Source organism: Cordyceps javanica, chromosome 1 (genome assembly GCF_051103115.1).
Source record: "Cordyceps javanica chromosome 1, complete sequence".
NCBI classification, from domain to species: Eukaryota; Fungi; Ascomycota; class Sordariomycetes; order Hypocreales; family Cordycipitaceae; genus Cordyceps; species Cordyceps javanica.
Genome location: NC_139295.1, coordinates 2,880,709 through 2,907,350, shown reverse-complemented (window position 1 = coordinate 2,907,350; position 26,642 = coordinate 2,880,709). Strand labels below are relative to the sequence as shown.

Below are 26,642 nucleotides of genomic sequence, written 5' to 3'. Positions count from 1 at the left end.
TTGTGCTGGTCAAAAGGGTTGACTTTTTTTTTTTTTTTTTCCTTTCTCGGTCCCGAGTGCGTAAGTATAATATTTTTCTTTCTTGTCCCTCTCGAGTTCACCAATAACAACAGGTAGGCGGGATTTCTTGATGGACAATGTTGGTCATCTGCCCAACACACCCAAATCACATGTCCAAATCTAGAAAGCTAACAAGTCATCAACCATCAATCATCAATCAATCAACCAACTGCCTTTAAAAAAAAACCTGCCTACCCGCCCCCCCAAGCTGCCGCCTCTTTACACATATTCTCTCTCATATATCAACCATCCATCTCCATCCTCCATCTCCTGCCTGCCCCCCCCGGGTTATCTGTGGATCGATCCATTTTCCGGCCCTCGACACTATTTTGCACACCAAGCCTACTCCGTACGTACTCTCCGTGTCTCTCTTTCTGACACTACCAGTACCTACGGAGTGCTCTTTTTTTTTTTTTTTTTCCGATACCGAGGAAATCTGTAATAGTACCAACTAACCTCTTTTCCTACTTACCGAGCGACCACCACGAGAAAAAAAACCCCACCTAACCAGCCTCTACACAAGCACCTACCTATTACGCCCAAGCCTTTCTCTTAGCGTATTACAATACCAACCAACCATTTCGTATGGACATGTATCCGTACACTTCTTCGTCTTCTTCTTCTTCTTCTTCTGCTTCCCCGCCGCGGCCGCGCGCCCCTTGCCTTGCCTTGGTACTCGCTCGCTCGCTTGCCTGCCTGCTTGCTTGCCTACTGTTGTTACTGGTCAATGACCCCAAACCATCTCACTCATGTGTGCTCACTCATCTGCATGTCCAAACCAACCAGCCAGCCAACCAGCCCCATTGTCAATTCAAATCCAGCCGGTTATCCATCCATCCATCTCCCCCCCCCTTGCCTGCCATCCATACATTACCCAACACCCTGGTCCCATTGTTCTCGCCTCGCCATATCTGCAACCGAATCTTCTTTCTCTTCTTCTCTTGTCTACCCTCACACCCACTTCACCTCTCCTCACTCCTCACAAACTTCACACCCCCCATCATCATCATCAACAACATCATCACCATCAACCCAACACCCCTCCCCCCTCCATCCTCCACCTCCATCAAACCTCCACCTACCTACCTACCTCCTCCGCCGCCGCCGCCGCCGCCCAAGCCCAACGAACAGGGTCCACGGTAGACGTTCGCCTTGCCTTTTTGCCTCGTCGTGCTTCCTGATTCAGCGCTTGAACCTTGTTTTACACACCACAGACTCTCTCACACACGCACGCTACCTGCAAAACAACAACTTCCGCTTCTGTTTCCAAACATTCTTAACCCGTTCTCACCCCCTCCTTCTTCCTTCTTCTCTTCTTTCGCATTCCCTCCCCCCCTTTTCCCCTCCTTCGACCCCGTCTTTGGCTGCTTCATTACATCGACAGGAAAACCATCAATCTGCTCCTCTTTCGGTTCCTGTTTCAACCACAACGCAACAACACCCCTTTGCCGCCTCCTTGCAACAAACGCACTGGACTTTTTGCCATTTCTGGGTCTCGTCAACGAAACATTTTTGTTTTGGGCCATCTCGCTTAGATATTCAACTGGCAGTATATTTTTTTTTTGCTGAAAGAGTTTCGTCTATGCCATCATTTATTGCTCGCGCCGTCTCTCGAGGGAAAAAATACAAAAACCCTTTTTTATCCTTTCACCATCCCGCATACCAGTCTCCGACTACATCAGCTCCCATCAGCTCCCAACTGTCTAGCACCACCGTCACAACCAAAAACGGCACCGGGTACTAGCATCTCTTTGTCCAGCGCCAAACGCATTCATCCACAACTGCGTGCCTGAAAGAAAGGTTAAAAAAAAACAAGAGTCAAAACGCGAGAATTTCCTGTGATTCTTTGTCAAGGTTTTCTCTTGCCAGAAACTGCCGTGCTTGAAGCAACGATATTTCGACGCCCTGTCCCGACACACCATAGCACCTGCAGCACGCTGCCCTCTTTGTCGCTTCCCAAAGGCGCGCCAACTCTCAACGCTTTGCCTACGATTACTTTTTTTGTCCTTGTTTGGAAATAAAAAAAAAGTTTACTTTGCAAGCCAGCAGAATCCACATCCGTCGGGATATTTTTAACCTTTTTCTCTTGTCATCCCCTGGCCCCTCTTTGGCACAAGACGCTCGCGTGTACTTAACTAGTACTCGGTACGGATACTCACTATATATATATATATTTACGACCCGCCACACTACCCGTTTTCAACTGCCCACCGCAGCTCAGACAAGGCCGCCAAAATCTCCACTCCCGCAATCGGAAGCCAAGCCCTTTCTACCTGCAACACATTTCGCATTTTCTGACTCGGCCAACCTTCAAAACCCTGCGTCTTCCCGTCAACCTTTGCACTTGAATCACTTCTTCTTCCCCCTTTCCTGACATTATTGGACATTCTTGTTTCCTCACCGCTCGCCATCTTGGCTGCCACGACGCACCACACACACACACCCAACCTCTTTGTCTTGTCCATCAGGGCTCACTCACCTCACTTACACCAACAACACCATCCACCGTCATCACCGCCGCCTCGCGCACACATACACACACACACACCAACCGTCAACCACCACACACGCACATCACCGCCACCATGATGCGCCGTGAATTTTCTTCGCAGCATACTGCCTCCTCCACCACAAACACCACCTCCACATCTTCCTCGTCCGCCTCGGCCTCGTCAACAGCAGCAACCACATCACCCGCTACGACCTCGTCCGCTGCCTCGTCATCACCCATACACCTCCGCCGCAACCGCCGCCGCACATCCTGCCGGCACGCCTCCCACACGGCCCGCCCCTCATCTCGCCGACCCTGCGGTGCCCACGCCGTCAAGACGAGTACGCTGCTCGCTCGCAACCCGGCCCTCGCTCACAAGCTGCGCCAGATGGCGCTCCCGCTGAGCCCCCTCGTCCAGCTCACCACCGGCGCCGTCCACCCCGACTTCCCTGCCAACGTCCTCCAGTTTTGGCTACTCACCGACGCTCAGCTCGAGGCCCTCGCCTCCTTCTATCACCAGGCCGTGCCCCCGGGCGCCCGCCCCTCGCCCTGGGCCGCCCAGTACCCTTGCCCAGTCCGCTGGCGCTCCGACGCTCCCCTCGAGTGCAAGCGCCGCCGTATGGGCCGCTTCATCGGCCTCCGCGGCTGTGACACCCCCGTCGAGGTATGCCCTCCCGTCATCAAGACGGAAGAGGACATTGCCCGCGAAGCGAGACTCGCCCGCCTGGCCGCCGACGACGAGGCCCTGAGGAGAAAGATGACTCCTGGTTCCTGGGGGCGATGATGTACCCAAACACTTTCTGGACATTTGTGTTTTGCATGTTTTTTTTACGGTGTTGCGGTTTCAAGTTTTTGATTACAAGTAAATCCTTTTAGAGTCTTGGTCGCAGAACCAATCTATCAACCATTCGGCGTCTACTGGCAGCACATGCCTCGTCGACACAACCCCGCTATGGGAGGCATCATCGGTGTCTGGAGGGAGCTTTTGATTTTTATGATCTTTTTTTTTTTTTTTTGCTTTTCCTGTTTTGAGCGAGTTTTGATCATTTTTGTGTCTCTTTTTTCTTTTCCAACCATTTTTTCTGTTTCTGGCATGTTTCTCGTTATAGAAGCCACCTTTTTGTTTTAACATTTTTTTTTTTCAGCTACACAAGCCAATGATATACGGATAGACAGTATATATTACCTCTGATTCTTTTTTTTTTTGAAAAAAAAAGAGAAAAAATTGAAAAAAATTATCAACAATTCACTCTCGGGCGCGCTCTTTGTAATCAGAAACACGGTGACTATCTCTCTCGACTACAACTGAAGATGCTAAAAAAAGAAGAAGAAACGACGAGAAGATGACAAGACAAAAAGACAAAGAAATCGACCAACATGTTGACAACGATGCAAGAAGAAGAAGATGAAGAAGATCAAAAAAGGAAAAACAAAATTTCCCATTTCCTTTTCTTTCTAGTTCATTTATCCCTACTCAAATATGAAACAGGTTCAGAAATAAAAATAAAAACAACATAAAGATTGAGAAATGTAACAAGATGTTGCGCCCAAGACTCCTATTCTTTGCGTATGTGTTGTAAAGATGCACCCAGCCCTTTTTCCTTCTTCTCAAGATCGCGAGGGGAACCAATCACGATTCCTCCATCCTCCTCGTTTCCCTCTTCCTTTTCGCTCTCTCTCTCTCTCTCTCTCTCTCTCTCTTCACCGCCCCTCCTTGCTGCTTCGTGAACTGCCGCCTCCTTTACCGGACCGCCGCGCCTTGTGCGAGCGCTTCTAGTTCTTGCCCTTGGCCGGCGTGTCCACGAGCACGGCCTCGTCCTCGCTGGCGACGGTGCTGCTCTTGCTGACCTTGGCGCCTTGTGGGCCGGCGCCGTCGGCGGTGGCGGCCTGCTGCTCCTGGTCGAGTTCGCGGATGAAGTCGCTCTGGATCTGGCCGCGGCGCTTCTCCCACCACTGCTTCTCGGACTCGGTCTGCGCCTCAATCTCGGCGAGGCTCTCGCGGAGACGGGTGTTGCTGGCAATCTCGTGCGCCGACTGGAAGATGGAGTGGCCCCAGGTAGGTGCAAGGGCGTTGGCCTGTCAGAATTTGGTTTCGCATGGTCAGCCAAAAAAAAAAAAAATAAAAAAAGAGAGAGAGGGAAAGTTAAAAAAGGGCCTTTGCCAAGACTCTACGCGGGCATGGCGAGCGTAGACGTAAACAAACGACGGCAGTATATCTCCTTCTACACGTCGAGCGAAGCGAGGGAAGAAGAGGGGAGGAAAAAAGCAAGGGATCTTTACCTCTGTGACGACATCGCGCAGCTCATCCTCCATTTCACGCTCGGCGCGCTGGAAGCGCTGCCACAGGTCATCGCCGACGCTGCCGCGCTGCAGCAGCGCACTGCACGCCTGCTTGGCCGTCTTGATCTGTATCAGACGCTGGATATCCTCGACGGCGCGGCGCACCAGAGCGGCCTTGAGCACGCTGTCGGGGACGCCCTCCTTGCCCTCCTCGGGTTCCATGTGGAGGAGCGAAAGGTAGACGTTGCGCTGGAGGTTGGGGCCGAACCAGGGTGCGAGGTTTGCGCTCTCAGCTGAGAACAACAACGGGTATATGTTAGCAAATTATTGTCTCTCTCTCTCTCTCTCTCTTTCTCCTCTGACATCTCGTGTAGTCGGCCCCCCTCCAAGAGAGTCCTTGCGCGTTACGCGGAACAGACTATAGGCGGAGAAACATACCGGCTTTGCGCTTGCGGTAGATGGTGGAAAAGGTCATGAGGGCACCGCTCAGGACCATGAGGTACGCAAAGGGCAGCGCGAGCCCCTTCCAGTCAATGCTGAACATGCTGGCCGGGTCCGGAGGTAGTTGGTGATGTGGTGATGTGGTGTGTGCCCGTTTGGCGGATGCGATTGCGGCGAGCCAAGGCGATAAAATACGGCGGTCGACGCGGGCGGATGGAGTTTGCAGGTTCGTCTGCCCGAGTGCCTGCAAGGAATTGTCTGCACGCGCGCGGAAAGAAAAAGCGCGGCGGGAGGGTAGAGACGGGAAATTTGGCGATGTGGAAATCTGGTGACGCCAGGGCCGAGTTAATCAGCTGTGGACAGATAATCATAGCTTGTGGCCACTTTTGGGGGGGACCCCAAGGTAAGTGGAGCCGGTACGTACCAGCGTTGCCTTTCACTGCCAATGTATGCCGGGCTAATGTTTCTCCTTGCAATTACAGATGTACACCATACTTACGGATTACAAGGCAGAAAGATAAAAAGAACGACGACAAGTGCGAGAATTGGAAAGAAAATCAAAGGGAAAAAGTCAAAAGTCAAAAAAAAAAGTCAAAAACAAAAGCGACAAGGACTGTGTCTACGTCAATAAGCATCCTCAGCTCACGGCTGTTAGTGATAAGGCTGAAATGGTCATGCAGCCACAATCAGAGGATGAATGTGTCTGCTTGGTAGTAGACTTTTTAGAAGCCCGGAATACCCAGGTCCTTAAAATTACCTTTCCCCGTACATGCTGAACGTGATTTTCCGTTATCCATCAGACATTACAGTCAAGCAGCGCAAAGTGGGCTATACGATGCGGGCTGTACAGACAGTGCCTATGGGTGTCTATTTGGTGCTATTGCCACGCGCCACACTTGTTCCTAGGCACCACCGTAATGACGCTGCTGCTAGCTCACTAATAATCTCCGTGCAAACATGCCGTGATAGCATACAGCAAATGAAGTGCAGAAGCAATTGAGTACTAGTTGGATCTTTGATGCATAATTAAAAAAAAAAATCCAACCCCTTTTCGCAATCTTGTCAGTAACTCCGCCGTTTCTGGTGCGTTACCAATCAACAAACACTGTGGCTAGTGTGTGCTCCGCCAAAGCTCCGACGCCACCGATCAAGTCGCCGTCGACATCATTCAGCACTTCCTTCGCATCTTCTTCACCTTCCAGACGTACCGATCCTCTCGACCACGGTGCTGCGCTGCGCCAGACACTGAAACTCTCCCCTCCAATCGCATCAAAAAGCCTCCGCTGAGCTTGGCCAGCTTACCGGCTGCGCACCCGCCTCTACCCCGCGACACAGCTCTCCGCCAACATGTTGCTACGAATTCGCGGTCCCGACGGCATGGTTCGCCTGACCGTGGAGCCGTCAACAACATTCGGCGAGATGGGACAGCAGGTGGGAATTTTTGACTGAATTTTTGGAACCGTTACTGAACTCGTTAGCTGCTCCCTCACCTCCCGCCCACGGTCGATCCTAAAACGATAAGCATGTCAAATTCACCCAAAGGTGACGACGCGAAGCGCCTCGGCGACATTGTCAATTTTAAAATTGGCCAGATTGGCCTCTCGTGCGTTGCCCGGCCCGAGATATCTCGACAGCTACTGACGTACACAGACATGGCGACCTCATCTTCATCACATATAAACACAAGAGCGACGACGCAAGCAGCTCCAACGGCAGTGCGCCCATCAACTCGGGCAAACTTAACGGCAAGCCCGTGCTACCAGGCGAGGACTTTCCTGTAGACACCAAGATTGAGAGAATAGCCAGACCCTGGGAGGTCGTCAAGCAATCCCCCCTCGACGACCGCCTCGACCGCCTCGACGGCAAGATCCCTCGCGGCCGCGACAAGATGTGCCGCCACGGCCCCAAGGGAATGTGCGACTACTGCCAGCCTCTCGACCCCTTTGATGCAACGTACCTCGCCGACAAGAAAATCAAATACCCCTCTTTCCACTCCCACCTGCGCAAAATCAACTCGGCCACCAACAAGCCCGAGCTCGGCAGCTCCTACATCCCGCCACTGGCCGAACCGTTTTACAGAGTCAGGCGTGACTGTCCGTCTGGCCACCCCCAGTGGCCTGAAGGTGTCTGCACGAAATGTCAGCCCAGCGCCATCACGCTGAATCCACAGCCGTTTCGCATGGTTGACCACGTCGAATTTTCAAGCCCGTCCATCATTGACGGCTTCATCGACGCTTGGCGCAAAACGGGCTCGCAGCGATTAGGCTACCTATATGGACGATATGCAGAGTATGCGGAGGTCCCCCTTGGAACCAAGGCTGTTGTTGAGGCCATTTACGAGCCGCCGCAGGTTGATGAGATGGATGGCGTGACACTCAACGCCTGGGAGAACCAAAAAGACATTGATCATGTTGCCAAGTTGTGCGGTATGGAGCCTGTGGGCGTTATCTGGACCGATCTGCTTGATGCTGGCCAGGGAGATGGCTCTGTGATCTGCAAGCGACATGCCGATTCCTATTTCCTCAGCTCTCTAGAGACTTGCTTTTCTGCACGTCTACAAGCACAGTACCCACGACCGACGAAATGGAGCGACACTGGCAGATTTGGCTCAAGCTTCGTTACTTGCATCATCTCGGGCAATGAAGACGGCGAGATCTCCATCTCGGCGTACCAGGCCTCCAATGACGCCGTCGAGATGGTACGCGCCGACATCATCGAGCCCTCTGCGGACCCTACGCAAATGTTGGTGCGCAGCGAAGAGGAGGACGACGGCTCGACAAGCCGCACGCGATACATCCCCGAAGTCTTCTTTCGCAAAGTCAACGAGTACGGTGCCAATGTACAAGAGAACGCCAAGCCTGCCTTTCCTATCGAGTATCTCTTTGTTACTCTTACACACGGCTTCCCTGCCGACCCCAAGCCAACCTTTACACAAACAGGCTTCCCGATAGAGAATCGCGAATATATTGGCGAGAGCCAAGAGCACAATGCCGTGGCCAAGGCTCTCGGTATGAAGCCGGGCCAGAAGCCGAGCGACAACTGCCAGGAAGTCTCCAACTTTCACCTGCTATGCTTTCTCCACCAAATGGGCACCATGTCCAAGGTAGGACTTGCCAAATTCGCAACCCTTTCAATGCGCTAACAATACCCAGGATGAAGAGGCGCTGCTCTGCAAGGTGGCTAGCCAGCACGACCTCGCCGACTCGTTCCAGCTGCGCTCCACAGAAGGATGGCAGACCCTGCGGGCCATCCTCCAATCGACTGGTGAGCGAATCCCCAAGCGCCGACGCGACGAAAGCCTCGCAGCGGCCACCGCGGCCGCCGACGGCTCGTCACCTTCTGCGTCCACCTCCCCTGCACCATCCTCCACTTCCACCTCCTCCCTGAACCACCCCATACCCCGCGATCCGGATGAGCCCTTGACTAAACGGATGGCTGCCTTTAGGCTAAATGAGCGTCGGCCACGACCGCAGTAAACATGTGTGGGGGGGTTGGCACATAGTTGGTGATGTACCATAGAGGATGGTACTCGATGGATATCAAGGGTCGCATTTCGCTGTATAGGAGATATGGCTGGCGTTTGGTAGAGGTACTAGTGACGATGACTCGGAGCAACCAATAGATAGTTTTTCTGTATCATAATCTACGTTGGTACTCATCTTCCATTGATTGTCAAACTGTCAACTGTACGTACTCACTCAGCCACAATTGTGCTTAACAGCGACAATCAAGTAACAGACTAAAGCAAAACTCAGTCTTGGGTGGCCGATGATGATTGATTGGTGGTGGTAAGCCGCTTCCCAGGCTGGAGGAAGGTGTGAATGAACCACCGTAGAGGCAAAATCTTGAATTCTTTCACCGTACGTACGCACGACCGTCCCCAGAGAGGGGGACGCAAATACATGCGATCTTCTGGCAAGCCCTTGGCGCGCCACAGAACGCATGTGCTCCCGAAAACGCTCGTACATATATATCCCGTTCCCCGTGGGCATGTTGCGGGATAACATGCCTATTTCGTCACCAGCAACGGGGGTTCGTGGTAGTGTCGCTGCAGCTACAACAGCAAGTAAGCGAAAGAGAGGAGAGAATCCACCATGATGTATTCGCGCGCGAGATACTTGAAGTTGGTTGTAGGGATTGATCTTTGTGAAAAAATGATGAAAGGAATATATTGTACGCCAAAGTTACTTGAATCCTAAGCCCCCCCGGTCATCCACGGGAACAACACGATATCGCACACGGCCCCTACTGACCGTTGCTAAACTGATAAGATACAACATCCTGCCCTTTTTTATTCAACTTTCTGCAAGGGATATACAGTCCTCTCCTTGCCCCTAGAAACGCTTTTTCTGATTCTCCAATCACCGATTTTAGTTCCAAAATGGTAGTGTTCCAATTTACAGAGGCTTGCCTCCGATGAACTCGGACCAGCGACGGACCTCGGAGGGGATACCCTCGGGGCGGGGCAGCTTCTCGCTCATGCACTGGGCAAAGAGCATGGCAGTCTAAAAGAAGAGACTTTAGTATATCAACAACGACGAGAGCGTGCATGTGTGTAATGCGGGACGTACCTTGGGCTCCATGAACAGAGGGACGCCAAAGTCGACGGCGTTGCGGCGCATGACGTAGTCGACGTCCTGGGTGGTCTTGCCGCGGGCGAGGGCCAGGTTGAAGACGCCGCGAATATCGTACTTCTTGAAGACCTCGCGGAGGGCGCGCTTGTCGTCAGTGGGAAACTCAATGACTTCGACGCTGACGCCGCCCTTGCACTCGCGCTCGAGCAGCTCCTTTACGTCGTTGCCGGCGGCGTAGAGCTTGTAGCCGAGTGGCGCGAGGTAGTCGACGACCGTGGTCAGCCACTTCTCGTTGACCTCGCCGCCAAAGAGCAGGCCCTCGCCGGGCTCGGGCATGCGGAAGTTCATGGTGGACTGGAGAGAGGCCCAGTAGGCCTCGACGAGGTTCTTGCCGAAGCAGGCAATCTCGCCGGTGGAGGACATCTCGACACCGAGGAAGGGGTCGGCGCCGGCGAGACGCGTCCAGGAAAACTGCGGCACCTTTGTGGCGAGGTAGTCGCGCTCAACGGCCATGAGGTCGGTGGGGTCAGGGACATCCTTGCCGGCGAGGGCCTTGGTGGCGACCTCGATGAAGTTGATGCCGAGGACTTTGGAGACAAAGGGGAACGAACGCGACGCGCGGAGGTTGCACTCGATGACCTTGAGGAGCGGCTCGCCACCGTCGGGGTTGTCCGCCTTGATGATTTGCATGTTGAAGGGGCCAGTAATCTTCCAGGCCTTGGCGACCTTTTGCGCAATCTCCTTGACGCGGCGCATGACGTTGTCCTCGAGGTTGGCGGGCGGCAGGACGAGCGTGGCGTCGCCCGAGTGGACGCCAGCCTGCTCGACGTGCTCAGAGACGGCGTGGATGACGAGCTCGCCCTTGGAGGCGACACCGTCGACGTCGATTTCCTGCGCGCCCTCGATGAACTTGCTGATGACGACGGGGTGGTCCGGAGAGACGTTGCTTGCGGCTTCGAGCTTGTCCTTGAGGTCCTCCTGGCTGCGAATGACGGTCATGGCAGCGCCGGAGAGCACGTAGCTAGGACGGACAAGAACGGGGTAGCCGACTTCCTGCGCAAAGGCCTCGGCGGCCTGAACAGAGGTCAACTCCTTCCACGCGGGCTGGTCGATGCCGATGCTGTCGAGGATTTCGGAGAACTTTTGACGGTCCTCGGCCTTGTCAATATCCTTGGGGTCGGTACCGAGCACCTTGGCCCCACCAGTCTCCTGCAGGCGCAGGGCAATGTTCTGGGGAAGCTGGCCACCGACAGACACCACGACGCCCTTGGCAGCCTCGAGCTCGTAAATGTCCATGACACGCTCATAGCTGAGTTCCTCGAAATAGAGCTTGTCGGCAGTGTCAAAATCGGTGCTGTATGTTTCCGGGTTGTACTTGGAGGGTGTTAGCTATATGTGACAAGTGAAAACATTGCGAATTGAGGTGGCATGGATTGATGTAAAGCGGTTTCGACGTTGTCGTGGTGGTGTGTAAGTGGTGATTTGTGGGGCAGAGGTAACGGTGGGACTAATGGGTGGCAGGTGTGGGTCTGGAGCCGAGCTCACACCGATGAGGACGGGGCAATCGACAATATGAAAGCAATTGTGGTTCTCGTATACTTACGTTAATCATAACAGTCTTCTCGCCCATCTCGCGAAGAGCCTGTGTGGCGCTGACAGCGCACCAATCGAATTCGACAGAGCTACCGATACGGTATACACCGGAGCCAAGAATGACAGTACCGTTATCCTCAAAAGTGACATCGTGCGAAGAACCGTTGTACGTAGTGTAGAGATAGTTGGTGTTCGCAGGGAACTCGGCGGCCAGCGTATCGATTCTCTTGACCCAGGGACGGATACCAAACCCGAGACGGTACGCGCGGACCTCATCCTCCGTGCTCTTGACAGCATTTGCAATTTGGCGATCAGAGAAACCCATCTTCTTGGCCTTGAGTACCTGATCCTTTTGCAAAGACTGGAGACCACCGGCAGACTCGAGCTCACGAGTGCAGTCTACAATGTTTTGCAGCTTGTAAAGGAACCACTTGTCAATCTTGGTGAGGTCGTGGACCTTGTCGACCGAGTAATTCTCATGAAGCATAGCCTGGCCGACGGCGAGCCAACGGCGGTCAGTGGGGTTCTGGAGCTCAAAGTCAAGGTCGTCAAACTTGTCGCCCTGGAAACCGACGAAACGAGGATCAACCTGACGGATAGCCTTTTGAAAGGATTCTTCAAAGGTGCGACCGATGGCCATGACCTCGCCGACCGACTTCATGGCGCTGCCAATGTCACGCTTGACGTGCTGGAACTTGGACAGATCCCAGCGGGGAATCTTGGTGACAATGTAATCGAGGGAAGGCTCAAAGTTGGCCGTGGTCGTCTTGGTGACGGCGTTGGGCAGCTCGGGCAGTGTGTGACCAAGACCGATCTTGGCGGCGGTGTAGGCGAGCGGGTATCCGGTGGCCTTGGAAGCCAAGGCCGACGAGCGGGAGAGACGGGCATTGACCTCAATGACACGGTAGTCGAGGCCATCAGGCTGCAGGGCGTACTGGACGTTACATTCACCAACGACACCGAGATGACGGACAATCTTGATGGCGGCCGAACGGAGCATGTGGTATTCTTCGTCGCTCAGCGTCTGACTGGGGGCGACGACGATGGAGTCACCAGTGTGAATGCCCAGAGGGTCAAAGTTCTCCATGTTGCAGACTGTGATGCAGTTGTTGTTAGCGTCACGGACAACTTCGTACTCGACCTCCTTCCAGCCCTTGAGCGACTTCTCGACGAGAATCTGCGGCGAAAGGGTCAGGGAACGGGCCGCCATGTTGCGGAGCTCCTCCTTGTTGTTGGCGAAGCCGGAGCCCAGACCGCCGAGGGCGTACGCGGCACGGACAATAATGGGGTAGCCAATCTTGTCGGCGGCGTCGAGAGCTTCGTCGATGGTGCTGACGGCGATGGACTTGGCAATGGGAATGTTTATCTCCTCGAGAGCCTTGGCGAACAGGTCGCGATCCTCGGAGAGCTCGAGAGTGTGGACGCTGGTGCCGAGAACCTTTACACCATACTTCTCAAAGAGACCCAGACGCTCCATCTGGACACCAAGGTTGAGGGCGGTCTGGCCACCAAAGGAGAGGAAGATGCCATCGGGCTTTTCGCGCTCAATGACATAGGAGACATATTCGGGAGTGACGGGCAGGTAGTAGACCTCGTCGGCGAGGGAGTGGTTGGTCTGAATCGTGGCAATGTTGGGGTTGATGAGGACGGAAGCAACACCAGCCTCTTTCAAGGCCTTGAGAGCTTGCGAACCTGGAGGGACGAGTCAGGTGAGAGGTTCAATTGAGTAGAGGGGAAGAAGACGACGAACCCGAGTAGTCAAACTCGCCGGCTTGGCCAATGGCAAGACCACCACTGCCAATGACGAGGACCTTTTTTACATCTACCGTCTGCTGCGGCTTGATGACACCGCTCTCAAGGTAGGCCTTGGGATTGGGGGCCTCCTGGGACACGCCGGCGCTATAGCAGCGGACGGCGGTGGTGGGAGTCCATCGCTTGGCCTGCTGGAGGCGAATTGACTGCCGAGCAGAGCTGTTGACAGCAGCCGAAGTGAAGGAGCGCGCGGCGAGGGTCTGGGGCACTCTGCGTCCGTGTCGGAGCAGGGCCGGGGCTCGACGGGCCAGGGCGGCCACGGGCACAGAGAGAGGCATTCCAGCGGTGACTGTCGCGGGCGCAGAGGCAATCCAGGCAGGGAGCACAGCCTGTGTGTAGCGATGTAGCCCCTGGGTGTTGGCTTTTTGTGCGCAATTGGAGATATAAAAAAGGAAAGAGAAAGAAAAAAAAAGTTTAGTTTGTGAGAGGGTAGACGATCAAGTATTAGCGGGCAGAAAAAAAAAGGTTGGACTGTGACTCGCTCTGGCAGAGAAAATGGAGGTGGAGTGGAGTTGGTTGAGCAAGATGCAGATAAAACAGGTCCGGTGAGCGGAGGGAGAGAAGCTGAAGCTGGGGGAGCGACCAGACGAGGAGCATTGGTTGGGGGAGTCAGAGATAAGATAGGTACCTGGGTACGTACTTGGCTAAGCAAGCAGGGTTGTTCCGGGGCAGCGATGCCGGCGTCTTTTACTGGCAGCAGGGTGCTTTTTGTGGGACACTGTAGGTAGGTAGGCGGGCGGGGGACAAAATAGACCGCCTAAGCACAAGACGGAGCTTACTTTTCATAAACACAAACTGAAAGCTATAAAGCTTTTTTTTCTCAAATACAGATTAACTCAATAGGAGAAAAGAAGCAAAAAGAACTATTGTTCTTATTACGTATTTACTAGCCAAAATCGAGACCTCGTATTATAGCCATTTGCGGGCCAAGTGCTCAACAGTACCAACAGTCTGTCTTGTCACCCGTTATGGTACCTAGGTACCTGGTTACCCACTAACTACCTACTTAGTACCTAGGTACCTAGGAGAGTGAGAGCTGCAGCCTGCAGCCTGCAGGCCGCTGAACTGATTGCTGCGATGAGCACTAATATAATGCAAATACAAGCAGCTTGCAGCTTGTAAGTTGATACTTATTACTTACTGGCGCCGCCGAACATGCAGCCACCCTAAAAGTAAGGAACGCACCTCTATCCATACTTATTAGGTAGTACTGGCACTTAGGTAGTTGACGCCGGTCGTGCGGCCACCCACCGTGACCTGGCCACCCGGAGCAACACGGCGGGTTTTCCAGCGCCTACCTACCTAGGTATGAATCAGATGCTGCATTAATTGCCTCACGACCGGCGCATTTAAAAAATTACCTGCTTCGAGACTACGCAAGTACAGAATCAAGCCGGTTTTCTCTTATACAATTACCAGCCAGATCAAGTCATTTTTCCCTGTTTTTTTGTTCTCCGTTTAATTTTTTTTCCTTCTTCTTTGTCCTGTCTCAATCACCAATTTCCAACTTTTTTTTTCTGCCGGGGTCGGCTCACGTGCCCTCCCCCATCGCCAGGCACACACCGCCAAAAGCAGATCCCCCAAGGCTAGCCCGGGCCCGGCAGATGCGCCTCCACCGGCTAAACTACTTTTATTGATGACGGCAGGGGTTTCTCTCCCGTAGCTACCAGTAAGTAGTCCAGTACCGGTATTAAACGAATGCAGGCCGGTTGTCCGCTTCTTTACTTTCCTTTTACGCTTCAAAGTACACGCATCTTCACCACCACTAGACAGCCACGTCGGTTGCCGAGGCGCGTTGTCGCACTCTCCATTCCAATTGGTGCTTTGCTGCTCCCCTTCGGAATGATGGCGCGCCTGAACTGTCAGGCATTACTATGGGTGATACTATGCTTGCTTACCAGCCAGCAAATGACACTGGCAGCACTAGTCGGTCACTGACATCGCGGGAAATGGGAAATGGGCATAGAATTTTATTGCTTTGCCAACACCACATCGGAAGGATGTTCTCTTAACCTCATTCCATGCCAACAGCTTTTAGTAATCCTGTAGTGGCACACGCGCATGACCCCTTCACACACAGGGTTCAGATAGCCAACAGGTAGCTGACAAAGCAGTCTGCCACGCCCCTGGCCCCCCCATCTCCTCCCGAAATATGGACGGCTCATATTCCCCGTGCATCCTCGAGGCGCTGACAATGGGGAGTAGACCACGCTCCGCCACCAGCTAGCCCTACATGCGATGATCTACCTACCGACTCTCACCAGCGCATAAGTGATGTGGTATCGCCAAGTAACGCGAGCGATGAACTTCACATAGACATTTGGTTCACAAGCGAGGATCTTCCCACTCTTCACTCGCCCTGGCCCCGAAAATGAACAATGCCACGTCTCGATGGTCTTCGTTCCCGCTCTAATCGGCTCTATGATGGCTTCCTAGCATGTCCATAGTCGGACGCCCTGAGCCGTGTGCGACAGAGCCCTTGCCATCTTCGCCACTAACCCTAGACCTGATAAACTGACCAGCTCTATCAAGTGTACTCATCCTCCTACCACCACTATCGATTGTGGCGTGACCAGACCTGTGACCGAACTGGCGCAGTCGGCGACGCATCCAGGAAGGCATTGCAGAAAGACGGTCGAAATCGGTTCTCGGTGAGTACAACTTCATTAGCAATGTCCCTTGATACCCTGGAATTCTTCCCGATCCCACCAAGAAGCTCGGCGATAGGGCAACCGGCGTTCTCGGACAAGAGCTCCTGTCGTCGGCAGTCTCACCAACACTGTGCTGGAAACATGAGAAATGAATCGACGTCAAATCTTGAGCAGGATATTTGCCAATTTGATCCTGAACGAGGAGTAATCTTGAGCGTCTATGCTGACCGCATGCAACACAACACGACATGATATGCAACATGACGTATGCTTCGTGTGCCTTCTTGCATACAGCCCTGTGATACCTAGTGTTTACTAATTGGTTTCTCAAATATATGAATTGTGCTCCAGTTTTCTTTCTGATTATTTGTGAGATTCAGTGCCATTACAATGCAACGGCTCCGTATAGTTTGTGCCAGTTTGCTATCGAATCACCCTTTTTGTATCCCATTGGGGTCCGTTTCAACCTTTTTGGATCTTGCCACCACCCTGGCCCTGTATCTCGATTGTCGTCGTTTTTGTACGCTTGCCCGGTCAGCGACATGTTTGCGCCTGCGTTGGGCCGACGCTGCACGGCAGACCGCAGCACGCGGCAGTCTCCTCGGTTTATTTATCAGCTTTGGGCCCCCAAGACCGTCCAGGGCTTGCTGCGCGTGTGCAACATCGTATTTTTGGGCCAGGCTGTTGGGCAGAGATACGGTCCGGGGTGGCACGTTTCTTTTCTCTGGCACGGGTCACACACCAATATAAAAAAAAAAGAAGCATTTCCTATCTGAGAAAAAAAGAGACACAGGTTGGGGCAGCTAATAATTTTTTTTATAAGTGGTTGCACAACTCGGGAAGCACTGCAGCGGCCTTGAAGAGCGGCGCAGCAATGCACCATCTTCTGACTTTGCCCTACACACATATATATATGTACATGTATCGGTTCAAGGGCAGAAGGTAGAAAGACGATGTTTCCTGAGCCAATATTCCTCCCACGCTCGCCGCCACCGACACCGCTCTGGTCTGGTTCGCCGCCGGCCGCCACCACTACCACCACCGCCACCACCATCGCTGTCCACTTACACGACGACGACTCCCAGCCCGGCACCGTCCTCGCCCTCACCCACCATCATGGTCGCGGAATCCCCTCTGCTGGTAATTAGCTGCGGGCCGGACCCCAGCCGGTACCTGATCAACGAAAAGTGGGCGTCGCTGACGCAGGCGCTGGCGGCGCGCGTCGAGCTCGTCTGGGCCACGTCGGCGGGCGAGGTGACGGAGCGGCTGGGCTACTACGTGCCGGCGGGCGTGCTGGTGCTCGACGCGGGCTTCACGGCGGACGGGGACGACCGCGCCGCCGTCGCCGGGCTGCTCAACATGTACGCGCAGATGGGCGGCACCGTCGTCTTCGCGGGCGTCTTCCCGGCCGTCGTCGAGCCCGACGCGCTGCGCCTCGTCTTCCGCGAGTTCGGCCTCGACTGGCGCTTCGCCGGCTACGAGATGCACGCCGGCGGCCGCCTCAACCCCTGGGCCGGCGTCGTCTTCAGCGGCCACCTCCGCGACCAGCTCGTCGCCATGCCCAGCGTCTGCGAGCTCAGCCAGCTGACGGTCCGCGTCCGCAGCGCCGACGACGTCCTCTACGAGCTGTACCCGCAGAACCAGACCCGCCGCGCCCACGTCGAGTCGGCCGTCGTCATGGCCCCGGTCGGGGACGGCTACGTCGCCTTCGTCGGCGACAGGGAGAACGAGGAGACGACGAGGGCCACCATTTTGGCCATGTTCAAGCTCGTGCCGTGAGCGCACGAGGTGGGAAGTTGAATTTATAGATTTTTTTCTTTTTTGGCGTTGGTCTTGCGTGTCTTGGATATCATTTTGGGTTTCTATACAGAGCAATGTACATTATATCTAGCTGGCATGTGACCGGAGTCTAGGGGGAAATGGCGATCAGAGCGGCCAAAGGGTCGCCTGCTTTTACCGGTGAATTCTGCGGCGGTAATTAAAGCTGAGCTCTACGGTCGCTAGAAAGCCAGCGCCTTTGTCGAACAATAATGCGGCGGGAAGCACGGTGCCGGCCAAACTGGGTGTTCCAAGTGATCGCCGTCCTGGGCCGGCTCAACTGTCGTTGGTTCAAAAAAATCGAGTAGAGACTTTAGAGAGACACCCCTACTAGTAGTTAGCCGAGAATTATAATGGTACCACCATAAGCTTTGCTATCAGTGTGGAATTCGGTGCCGCACTCAGGATGATGTGCCCATCGTGACTCCTTGACACGGCTGCGTATGCTTTTTCTGCTGCACTCACGCCCAACCTCATGTCCATCACGACCAAGCTCGAAGGAATATTGAGTCTGCTCCCCGGCTGTCAGATATGCCCTGCATATCTCGACAAGCCACCGAACATCTGGCAGCGCCAACAACGTGGCTCGCACTGCCCAACCCTCGGCCGTCGGGTGCCAGCAACGTCGATCAAAAACATTGCAACGTTTCTCCGTCTCAGCCGGCAGCGCAAAAACCACTCTGCGCTTTTTCGGCCCCGTCATAAACGTTGACAAGAGCCCATACTCCCGTATCGCAACGCGCACGCGCGCTGCCTGCTACCACACGAACTTCGGGAGTCGGCTCGTCGAAGCAGGCTCCTCCCACCAAAAACCCCCGCCTTGCCTGCGCGAATGCAACTTTGTCACTGTACATGAAAGGGGTGCCCCCCCCCCCCCCCCCCCTTTTCCATCCCAGAACTTCCAGATGACAAACAGCCCCTGTGCGACAAATGCTCACTCGCTGTTGCGCCGCTTCCGCCACCGCGATGGGTCCGACGCCGACCAGCGACCGAGTGAAGGGGCTGCAGTCCCTGGACTTGGGTCGCCTTTGCCATGGGAAGGTCCGGAAGCCAGGTACGGTATCATAATTCGCGCCCTTTTGCAAGTACTCATGCCCCGGTGGACACTAGCGACCAGCAGACTTCAGTCCAGGCAACGACCGCCAAGGGAGAAAGTGTCTGGATTTCGTAGAGACCAACAGCACGCTAGAATGCGCGCGTCACGTCAAACGCCATGGCGGATTGCCCCAAACTGCTTTGTTTCATGTATGCGTTTGCATTGATTCTTCGACATCAACGAGAAGGCTCTGTGCCAGGGTGTTGCCAAGCACTGCGTTTGCATTGGTGTCAACCTGCACTCTTAGTAGTGTAATGTAGGCCGTGGATAGCAACAGCTCTGCGACACAAGTGAAGAAGTGCTGATCGAGCAAATCGCGTGTGTGAATCATATTTCATCATCGTTATGGAGATCGAATCCGGTCATCCGCCGGTTTGCTGGGTTTATTGCATTGCTACCGACATCAGTCCTACCCACACACGATGAATCAGTCTGCACCAAAGAACCAGATGGCAAGGAGATCAAACGTGTCTCTCTCCTTGATTTGCGAGTTGGTTACACTAATATATTTGGTCACATGGGAATCGAGAGAAGGCTACCCAGAGTCTGAAAAAGTAATGCTTCGTTCATGTTGAAGAATTCCAGGGTTAATCTGTCTCAAGGACCTCGAAATCAGACCTATGACTTGGCAGTTAAAGTCTAGGCATTGAACACGATGTTATGAGGTTGCGGATCAGGAAGAGACGCCATACTGTGTGTCTACCCGGGCCACATGATGGCGCAGCCTATCTATAGGTCGAAAGATTAACCAGTATGATTTGACAATAATTTCTAACGCGAGATCAACCTATAGCAGCGAAGAGCTTGCATGAAATCCCACTGCGGGCGCACAGCTTCAATGATTACTACAACCTTGTTACTGCTGCTGCGGCTGCCTGTGGGGTTTGGTATTGAGTCTGCCGCTTTGACGCAGTGGCGGCACTGGCTACCAACTAACTATCGCATCTGTATCTTAAAACGACACTGAAAGTATTTGTTTTTGTTTCGTCCGCGTATAGCATATCTGCAGCAGGACTTGCCACTCGACAGGCAACATCAGTGGACCGGTCAAGCCTCGTCGCACTTGACTCGGCCAAGTCTATAGAGTAGAGTTGATGTGTAGAAATAGGAAGCCAGTGTGTGAGCGAGGAGGGAGAAGTGCATACTTTCCCCCACCAGCGCCAAGTAACTACCAGTATGTACTGACACGTCAGGCGAACAGGCCGGCACCTTGGCGCTCGTCTCTTTTCCCTCTCCACAGCATCCCTGACCAGATCACGGGTACCTGCGCCATCGGCAATAGCCGGGATCTGGGGGGCACCTTGAGTTTTTTTTTTTTCTGTTTTTCTTAAAAACAAAAGAGGTATTTAGCATTGCGGGCGGCGATATGGTTTGGGTAGCACCTGAGATGAAGGCGTCGACAAGTCCGTGTCAACCTCGAATGCATGGATGAGTTGAGTAAGCGCCCGGTCCAACAATTTGGATTGCACATATTCTCAATATAGGACCTCCAAAAGATGGAGTCATTCTTTTCCACTGGGCGATAATTTTCTTAGCTTCCGATCTTCTTGGCAAGGGGACAATATGCAGAGCGACGCTCATCAGCGGCGGCAATGTCAAGGTGAGACCCGCTTTCGGTACTGTCTCGCAAAAGCAACTTTGACACAGCTCTGGACCATGTACGGGTTAAATTGCCAGTTACCCATATGAATGATATTCCTTTCGTTTTAGCAGCCGATCTTGACCCCTCTGGTCCACCGCGGTCCATGTTTACCACCTGACATGTCGGGTTGTGTTGTGCTGCTTCATCGTTTCACCCACCACAGCGCCTAGAAGCGGGCCACCGGTGATTGGCTGGCGGCGCACCGTTTCGTGTCTGAAGAAGCGCTGGCAAGCACGTCAAGGTCAAACACTCTTCGGGGGTCTCTATACCAGTAGTTCTTGCTATTTTTACATTTTTACACTTGAATAGCGGTCGAGCAAGGGGCTATGTATCACGGTAATTGCGGTTTGTCTGTCAGGTTTTGGGACCCTGAACATGGGGGTCTGTTAGTTATGTGCCACACGCGCAGTCTTTGTGCCATGGGCTCACAGTATTAAGCTGGAGGTACCGCAGGAATACACAATTCTTTCTTTCCTTCTTTATTCATCTCTACCTCAAACTCTTTTCTTCCCCTGGCATTATTCGCCCTCGTTTTTTTTTTCTTTTCCTTTCGTCTTGCATTTCTTGCGCTTGGCTGCTCTTTTTTCTCCATCCATTCTTTGATTCACCGACATCTCACTTATACCGCTGGACGGCCACTTAAGAAGCATCACACTCAACTCACTTCTCCCTTCAATTTCATCCCAAGATTTAAAATAAACAAAATCCATTCCACATCTCTATTCTTAGTACGCCAAAAATGGGCAAGTTATCCTCCGTCATCAAGGCTGGCCAGACGGCCGCCAAGCTCGCCAACGACGCCAACAACGTCCGCACCGCCGCCAACGACCTCCGCCAAGCCGACAAGGGGCAGATGGGCCGCGATGTCGGCCGCGCCGCCTTTAGCGGGGGTGCCAACACGGGCAAGGAGATGGGAAAGTCGTGGCTCAAGACGTTTGAGGTGATTCCGCGCCTCGTCCTGCGCGCTCTGCAGTTTGTGCTGGCACTCATCGCAGTCGGCTTCTACGGCCACTGCCTCGACGCGGACCGCAAGAGCGGGCGCAGCTTCGCCCCCGAGTGGCTCTTTGCCGTCGTCGTCTGCGGGTGCTCCGCGCTCACCGCCGTCGTGTTCCTGCTGGCCGCGTCGGCCGGCGCCATCCCCGTCATCGGCGGCCGCCTCAAGATGCTCAAGACGCATCGGGCCTTTGCCTGGGACGCGAGCCTCTGGATCGCCTGGCTGGTTGTGTTTGGCATGTTTGCCGGCATCTTCCTCAAGAGGAAGAGCAGCGAGCCGTACAAGGGCGCCAGCGTGGGTCCCATGAAGCTGGCCGTCTGGTTTGATCTGGTCAACGCCGTTCTCTGGCTGGCCTCGGCGGGCTACGGCTGCTTCAAGACGTTTCTGGGAAACAAGGTGGACGCGGCCAGCGATAAGATTGGCAACAAGCTGTTTTCCAAGAAGAAGAGCAGCAACGCGCACGAGATGAAGTCCCACTCAGAGAGTGTCTAGTTGTGGAACAGGACGTCATGGCTTTACTTTTAATTTATTTCTTATTTCTATTTGCTCTGGATTCCAACTGTCGATTTGAAAGTGGTTTTGTACTGTGGGGCGGAGGGTCTTTCAGCCAGCGCATTGTTTAACAGTGGTGTGTTTTCGAGGTCTGCCTTGGTCAAAAGGTTGACGCCTGCAAAATTCGAGGGGGGGTTATTGTATTTGAAAATATGTACCACAATTCACGACTTTTCTTTTTTTTTTCTTCTTCATAACAAAAATATGTTTATTTCCTTCGCAACGAGTCCCTAACTCTCTCAATGATGCCAAAAACTCTGTAGATTGCGGCCAAGTGGAGACGAGCTGCCAGGTACATACATACATTGCCCCTGATATGCTCGCGCCGCAGCCTTTTCTTCAGCTGCTTCAACTGCTTCAACACGTCCGTCTCAACAGCCATGTTTGCCACACGCTCCCTCTTCCACGCCTGTAGAATCACTCTCTTCAGTCGTGACACTTGCGGTCTCTGCACGCAGGCCAAGGGCGTCCTGTCCAACGTCTGGGACAAGCGACCGTTTGCCTACAAGGAGGTGAATCTCGCGCTACCTGAATCCGAGGCCTGGCGTAATCTGTACGATTTTGACATTCCAGTGGTACGCAATCAAAGTTTGCTTTTCATCCTTCCAGCTACCTGACCAGTTACCAGATTCACATTGCCAAGGCAGATGCACCAGACGAGCAGCCCGGCAAAGCAGACAAGGTGCCCAAGCTGATGCACCGGTTCACCGTCGAGCAGGTGGAGGAAAAGATGGATCAAGTTGAAAAGGATTAATCAAAGTCATCTAGGTCTTGTAAAGCTACGTTCGCCGCGGCACGTGGCTGAGAGCCTAGTACGACACGCCTCTCTCAGGCTTCTCCTCCGACGACGCGACGCTCAGCTCCTCCCTGACCAGCGTCTGCAGCGACGTGTAGTCGGTCGCGACATTGATCATGTCAAATCCCTGGTCTGCGCTAGCCTTGGCCTGCGCGCCGTTTGCGCAGTACATGCCACACTTCTTGCCCGCATTGTGCACGGCGGCGAGGATCCTCGCAATCGCAGCCTTGAGCTCATCAGAGACGACGCCGTTGAGTATGGGTTGGCCAATGTTGTTACCTAATCCATCGCATCATCAGAACGTTGCGATTCTCGGCAAAATAACAAACAACAAGAGCATAAAAAACTGCCGCGGGGGAGAGGGAGGGGAGGGGGAGGACATACCGAGATCAAAAGGCCCGACAAACAGCACATCGATGCCTGGGACGGCAGCAATCTCCTCGACCTGGTCGAGCGCTTCCTGCGTCTCAATCTGCACCATGGTGAGGATGGCATCGTTGGCCTGCTGCAGGTACTCGGTGAAGGATGGCACCGGGCTGAAACGCGTCGGCGCAAAGGGGGAGCCGAACCCGCGCTTGCCGAGCGGCGGGAACTTGGCGCTCTGGACGATCTCGCGGGCTTCGGCCGCCGATCGCAACATTGGTACAAGGATCTACGCGGCTTGGTTAGACTTGATGCCTCGCATCCCCCCCCCCTTCTCTCTCTCTCGTATCAAAAGAAAAAAAAAAACATACTCCGTGAGCACCAGCATCTAAAGCGCCTGTACATATCGTGTTAGTCCCATTCGTCCGCATTGGGAAATGTATTGTTCTGCACATACGCTTTACCATCCAGCCCTGCATGTCCGGTATTCTGACAATGGGCGACACGCCGAGCGCTGCAATCGCCGGCACCGCATCGTGCATGGCCCTGTCTGTAGAGTAGACGGTGCATGTTAGCCCTGCAAAATTGGCGCCGCGCCTGCCGTTCCCAACAAAGCCCGCTTCGGTCTCGCCCATACGTACCATCCATGTTGCCATGTTCGCAGTCCACCATGACCCAGTCCACGCCGGAGCTCGCGAGGATGCGCGACACGTTGGCGCCCGGAATCATCTGCCACATGCCCATGGCCTGCTTGCCCTGAGCGAAGACGGTGCGGAGACGGTTGGAGGCCTGCATGATGCCCGGCCTTTGAGGTATGCGTGCTTATGTGTGTGTGTCTGCGATGCAACGTCTTGTTAGTTGCTGATCTCGGGAGGGAAAACAAAGACGAGATTGGATTCGCGGCTGCAGGATGCGTACAGGATGCAGGTGTAAATCAATTACTTTTTAGATGGGTGTATATCATGTATTTGTACGATTAATGGAGTGTAGTTGTAATGGAGGGCGCTACCCATTCTTAGCTGGTTGCGGGGGTACAGAGCTTGTTTAAATGGGCTTTTGCCAGACACCACTCGCCCAGAGAGACAGGGACGGATACTGCAGGGGAAGCGGCATTGGGCAGCGGCTACAGAAACGAGACTCCATTGTTGGAAAATGGGATCAATAGGGGATCTTTGCTGCCCGAATCCCCTCCGGCGCTGCGAAAACGGAGTCACGCAAATCGGCCGGCGTCGGATCGAACAGCACAGCTCAAGCGTGGGGGGCAGCAGCTGTGGAGTGCGGGATCGAGGCCGCGAGTAACCATCCGAGCTCGGTTCATGCATGCATTAGTGGCTGGTTTTGGCTTAAAGTTGTTTGCTATCACGCCCAAGCCTGTCCTCTGGAGAACTCAGAATACACGTCAGCTGAGACGGTTTGGGGTTCTATAAAACTATCCAGCATCGTGTGTTGGACTGTGTGCAGCAACAAATGCGCCACGGACCATGTCTAAAAGATAACAGCACACCAAATTATACGCCGAGGCCTTGTCTGGGCCGTCCATGGTCTCCATGGCTGTGGGATTATCCCCATATTTGCGCTATTATTTGGGAGGGGTTGGTGAAGCAATGCTCCGCTACCGTTCGGTTCATCCGGGTGATTCGAATCATGCACTGTCTTAGTCTTGCAGACATCTGCAGGTTGTTAGCGTGAAATTGCGGCGGCACAACAGACAAGGCATCTTACCCAAGGTAGTCTTCCTTGATACTGCCAATCGCCCACATCTCACCAACTTCGGTTCTCGTTCCGATGATCTTTACTCGTACATGCGTACTGGGCTCGATGACGGTATCTTCGTTGTTTGTGAATTGAGGGGGTGTCGCGTTGGGATCCCACTTGATCTCGCTGGGAATCAACTGCAGAGGAGTTAGTAATGGTTGCGGGATCGGACAAGGGAGTCGCCATACATGTGCCGAGACGAAGAGTCGCAAAGGACCAGCCTGTGCAAAGAAGCCTTGCGGGTTGATAGAGTACACAACGGCATCGACAGTCTCGCCTTTGAACGGTCTCCAGACGACAGCACGGTACCCAACCGTAAATTCGGCGAGGCCATTGCTAGGCAGAATCTTGCCCTCGGAGATGTCAAATGTATCCATGATGGAGATGATGTAGTAGCTGCCAGCGCAGGTGCCCTCAACGTCCTTGAGCAGCTTGCTAGTGACCAAATCGTGCATGTTGCGACCAAAGTACGACGGATGCAGAGTGACTCTGCGCTCCATATTTTTGAGGAAGAACATGATGGCGGTGGGAGTATGGAGAGCGACAATGTATTGATTCGGCGATGAGCGCGGGCCGCGTCGAGGCCGTATCGTATCGCGCGCAAGCGAGAACGGGGTGAATTATAGATGAAAAGAGACAGTCGGACGGGTATGATCGCTTCTCAAACCCCAGTCAGTCACGGTCGGACCCTTGCATCGGGCGGCGCGTCGAGAAGGCAGATGGTCGATTCGGGGGAAGCCGAGGAGGCGTGGAGGGCTTTCCGGGCGACGCAGGCAAAGGGCGCCAGGCAGGTGATACTCTCGAATCGGTACTGTAGATCAGGCCGCGAGGATTGCACTGCTGGCTTGCCCACCGGGATAGAAGCCGTTAGGGGCGTGGCGCGCGGGTTGGGATAAGTTGGATGAGGACGAAGGGCGCGCTGTCTGGCTTTGAGGTGGTGATGGGTCAAAATCGGACAAAGGTTGCATGTGGTCCGTGCGCTGGTGTATTATTAGCAGCGGTTGATGAAGTACCTCAGAGAGTTGTGCAGTGGTGGAGAGTCCCTACAGAGGCAGTACAGTGGTGGCACAGCAGCCGGATGAAGAGCTGTGGGGGTGGCGCCAAGTAGGTACCTACCAATCTATCTGTTTATACAAATATGAGAATGCATGTTTTCTCGATATGACCAAATGTCTGTACAGCAACGTTGGATGCTGAACTCGAAGAAGTGAAAAAGAAGGAGAAGAAAAAGGACAAAGGCTAACATAAAGTTAATGGCTCTACGGAGCAACATGTCGTAGTATAGGGTAGGGAAATTGTCTCGCAGACCACCAACAGAACAATAGAGCATGTTATAAGGCACCCAAGGCACCTATCTATCTACCTGGGTACCCAAGTAGTCAGCACGCAGCCAGTCAGATGCTTGGGCAGGCACATGCGATGCTGGACTCAATGTTTCGTTTGCCAGCTGGCAGAAAACATCCGACATTCCCTCGGAAACGGACTGCTAAATTTCTCGCCAACGGCCTCACTGTCTTCTCCCCTTTCCCATCCCTTTCCCATCCCTTTCTCATACATTCTCCATCTCCCCTCCATTCAAGAAACGCCTTCGCTTCCGTCCCACTGCACATCGACCCATCGCCAACCAACTACCAATTACTCGTGCCTTGTTCTTTCCACTAATAAAACTCCGCCCACCTTGGCTCGTGCCAGGGCGAGCCTTTCGACGCGCTTGCTCCAGCGCA

The 26,642-nt window shown here is 53.8% G+C and overlaps 9 protein-coding genes across 9 annotated transcripts; 5 read left to right on the top strand and 4 right to left on the bottom strand.

The window, feature by feature from the left end:
- Positions 1 to 2,645: 2,645 nt before the first annotated feature.
- Positions 2,646 to 3,335, top strand: V2A60_000882 (uncharacterized protein; the record flags this gene model as incomplete). The annotated part of the gene is made up of 1 exon (XM_083252248.1): positions 2,646 to 3,335. One exon carries the CDS (start codon positions 2,646 to 2,648, stop codon positions 3,333 to 3,335), a length of 690 nt encoding a protein of 229 aa, XP_083108374.1.
- A 989-nt stretch (positions 3,336 to 4,324) lies between these two features.
- V2A60_000881 (Sec63 complex subunit SEC66) lies at positions 4,325 to 5,375 on the bottom strand (the record flags this gene model as incomplete). The annotated part of the gene is made up of 3 exons (XM_083252247.1): positions 4,325 to 4,627; positions 4,832 to 5,124; positions 5,270 to 5,375. The coding sequence occupies 3 exons, from the start codon at positions 5,373 to 5,375 to the stop codon at positions 4,325 to 4,327; spliced, it is 702 nt and encodes a 233-aa protein (XP_083108373.1).
- A 1,244-nt stretch (positions 5,376 to 6,619) lies between these two features.
- On the top strand, positions 6,620 to 8,748 carry V2A60_000880 (nuclear protein localization protein 4; the record flags this gene model as incomplete). The annotated part of the gene is made up of 4 exons (XM_083252246.1): positions 6,620 to 6,703; positions 6,751 to 6,875; positions 6,923 to 8,375; positions 8,425 to 8,748. The coding sequence occupies 4 exons, from the start codon at positions 6,620 to 6,622 to the stop codon at positions 8,746 to 8,748; spliced, it is 1,986 nt and encodes a 661-aa protein (XP_083108372.1).
- A 921-nt stretch (positions 8,749 to 9,669) lies between these two features.
- On the bottom strand, positions 9,670 to 13,529 carry V2A60_000879 (carbamoyl-phosphate synthase (glutamine-hydrolyzing) CPA2; the record flags this gene model as incomplete). Its single annotated transcript, XM_083252245.1, has 4 exons — positions 9,670 to 9,777; positions 9,844 to 11,220; positions 11,450 to 13,131; positions 13,190 to 13,529. 4 exons carry the CDS (start codon positions 13,527 to 13,529, stop codon positions 9,670 to 9,672), a joined length of 3,507 nt encoding a protein of 1,168 aa, XP_083108371.1.
- A 3,489-nt stretch (positions 13,530 to 17,018) lies between these two features.
- Positions 17,019 to 17,681, top strand: V2A60_000878 (uncharacterized protein; the record flags this gene model as incomplete). The annotated part of the gene is made up of 1 exon (XM_083252244.1): positions 17,019 to 17,681. The coding sequence occupies one exon, from the start codon at positions 17,019 to 17,021 to the stop codon at positions 17,679 to 17,681; it is 663 nt and encodes a 220-aa protein (XP_083108370.1).
- Positions 17,682 to 21,197: 3,516 nt separating this feature from the next.
- V2A60_000877 (MARVEL domain-containing protein) lies at positions 21,198 to 21,944 on the top strand (the record flags this gene model as incomplete). Its single annotated transcript, XM_083252243.1, has 1 exon — positions 21,198 to 21,944. One exon carries the CDS (start codon positions 21,198 to 21,200, stop codon positions 21,942 to 21,944), a length of 747 nt encoding a protein of 248 aa, XP_083108369.1.
- A 440-nt stretch (positions 21,945 to 22,384) lies between these two features.
- V2A60_000876 (uncharacterized protein) lies at positions 22,385 to 22,758 on the top strand (the record flags this gene model as incomplete). Its single annotated transcript, XM_083252242.1, has 2 exons — positions 22,385 to 22,579; positions 22,633 to 22,758. 2 exons carry the CDS (start codon positions 22,385 to 22,387, stop codon positions 22,756 to 22,758), a joined length of 321 nt encoding a protein of 106 aa, XP_083108368.1.
- A 55-nt stretch (positions 22,759 to 22,813) lies between these two features.
- On the bottom strand, positions 22,814 to 23,958 carry V2A60_000875 (HpcH/HpaI aldolase family protein; the record flags this gene model as incomplete). The annotated part of the gene is made up of 5 exons (XM_083252241.1): positions 22,814 to 23,079; positions 23,185 to 23,452; positions 23,535 to 23,560; positions 23,621 to 23,713; positions 23,805 to 23,958. The coding sequence occupies 5 exons, from the start codon at positions 23,956 to 23,958 to the stop codon at positions 22,814 to 22,816; spliced, it is 807 nt and encodes a 268-aa protein (XP_083108367.1).
- An 859-nt stretch (positions 23,959 to 24,817) lies between these two features.
- V2A60_000874 (DNA-directed RNA polymerase II subunit RPB7) lies at positions 24,818 to 25,436 on the bottom strand (the record flags this gene model as incomplete). The annotated part of the gene is made up of 3 exons (XM_083252240.1): positions 24,818 to 24,833; positions 24,886 to 25,055; positions 25,107 to 25,436. 3 exons carry the CDS (start codon positions 25,434 to 25,436, stop codon positions 24,818 to 24,820), a joined length of 516 nt encoding a protein of 171 aa, XP_083108366.1.
- Positions 25,437 to 26,642: the final 1,206 nt, after the last annotated feature.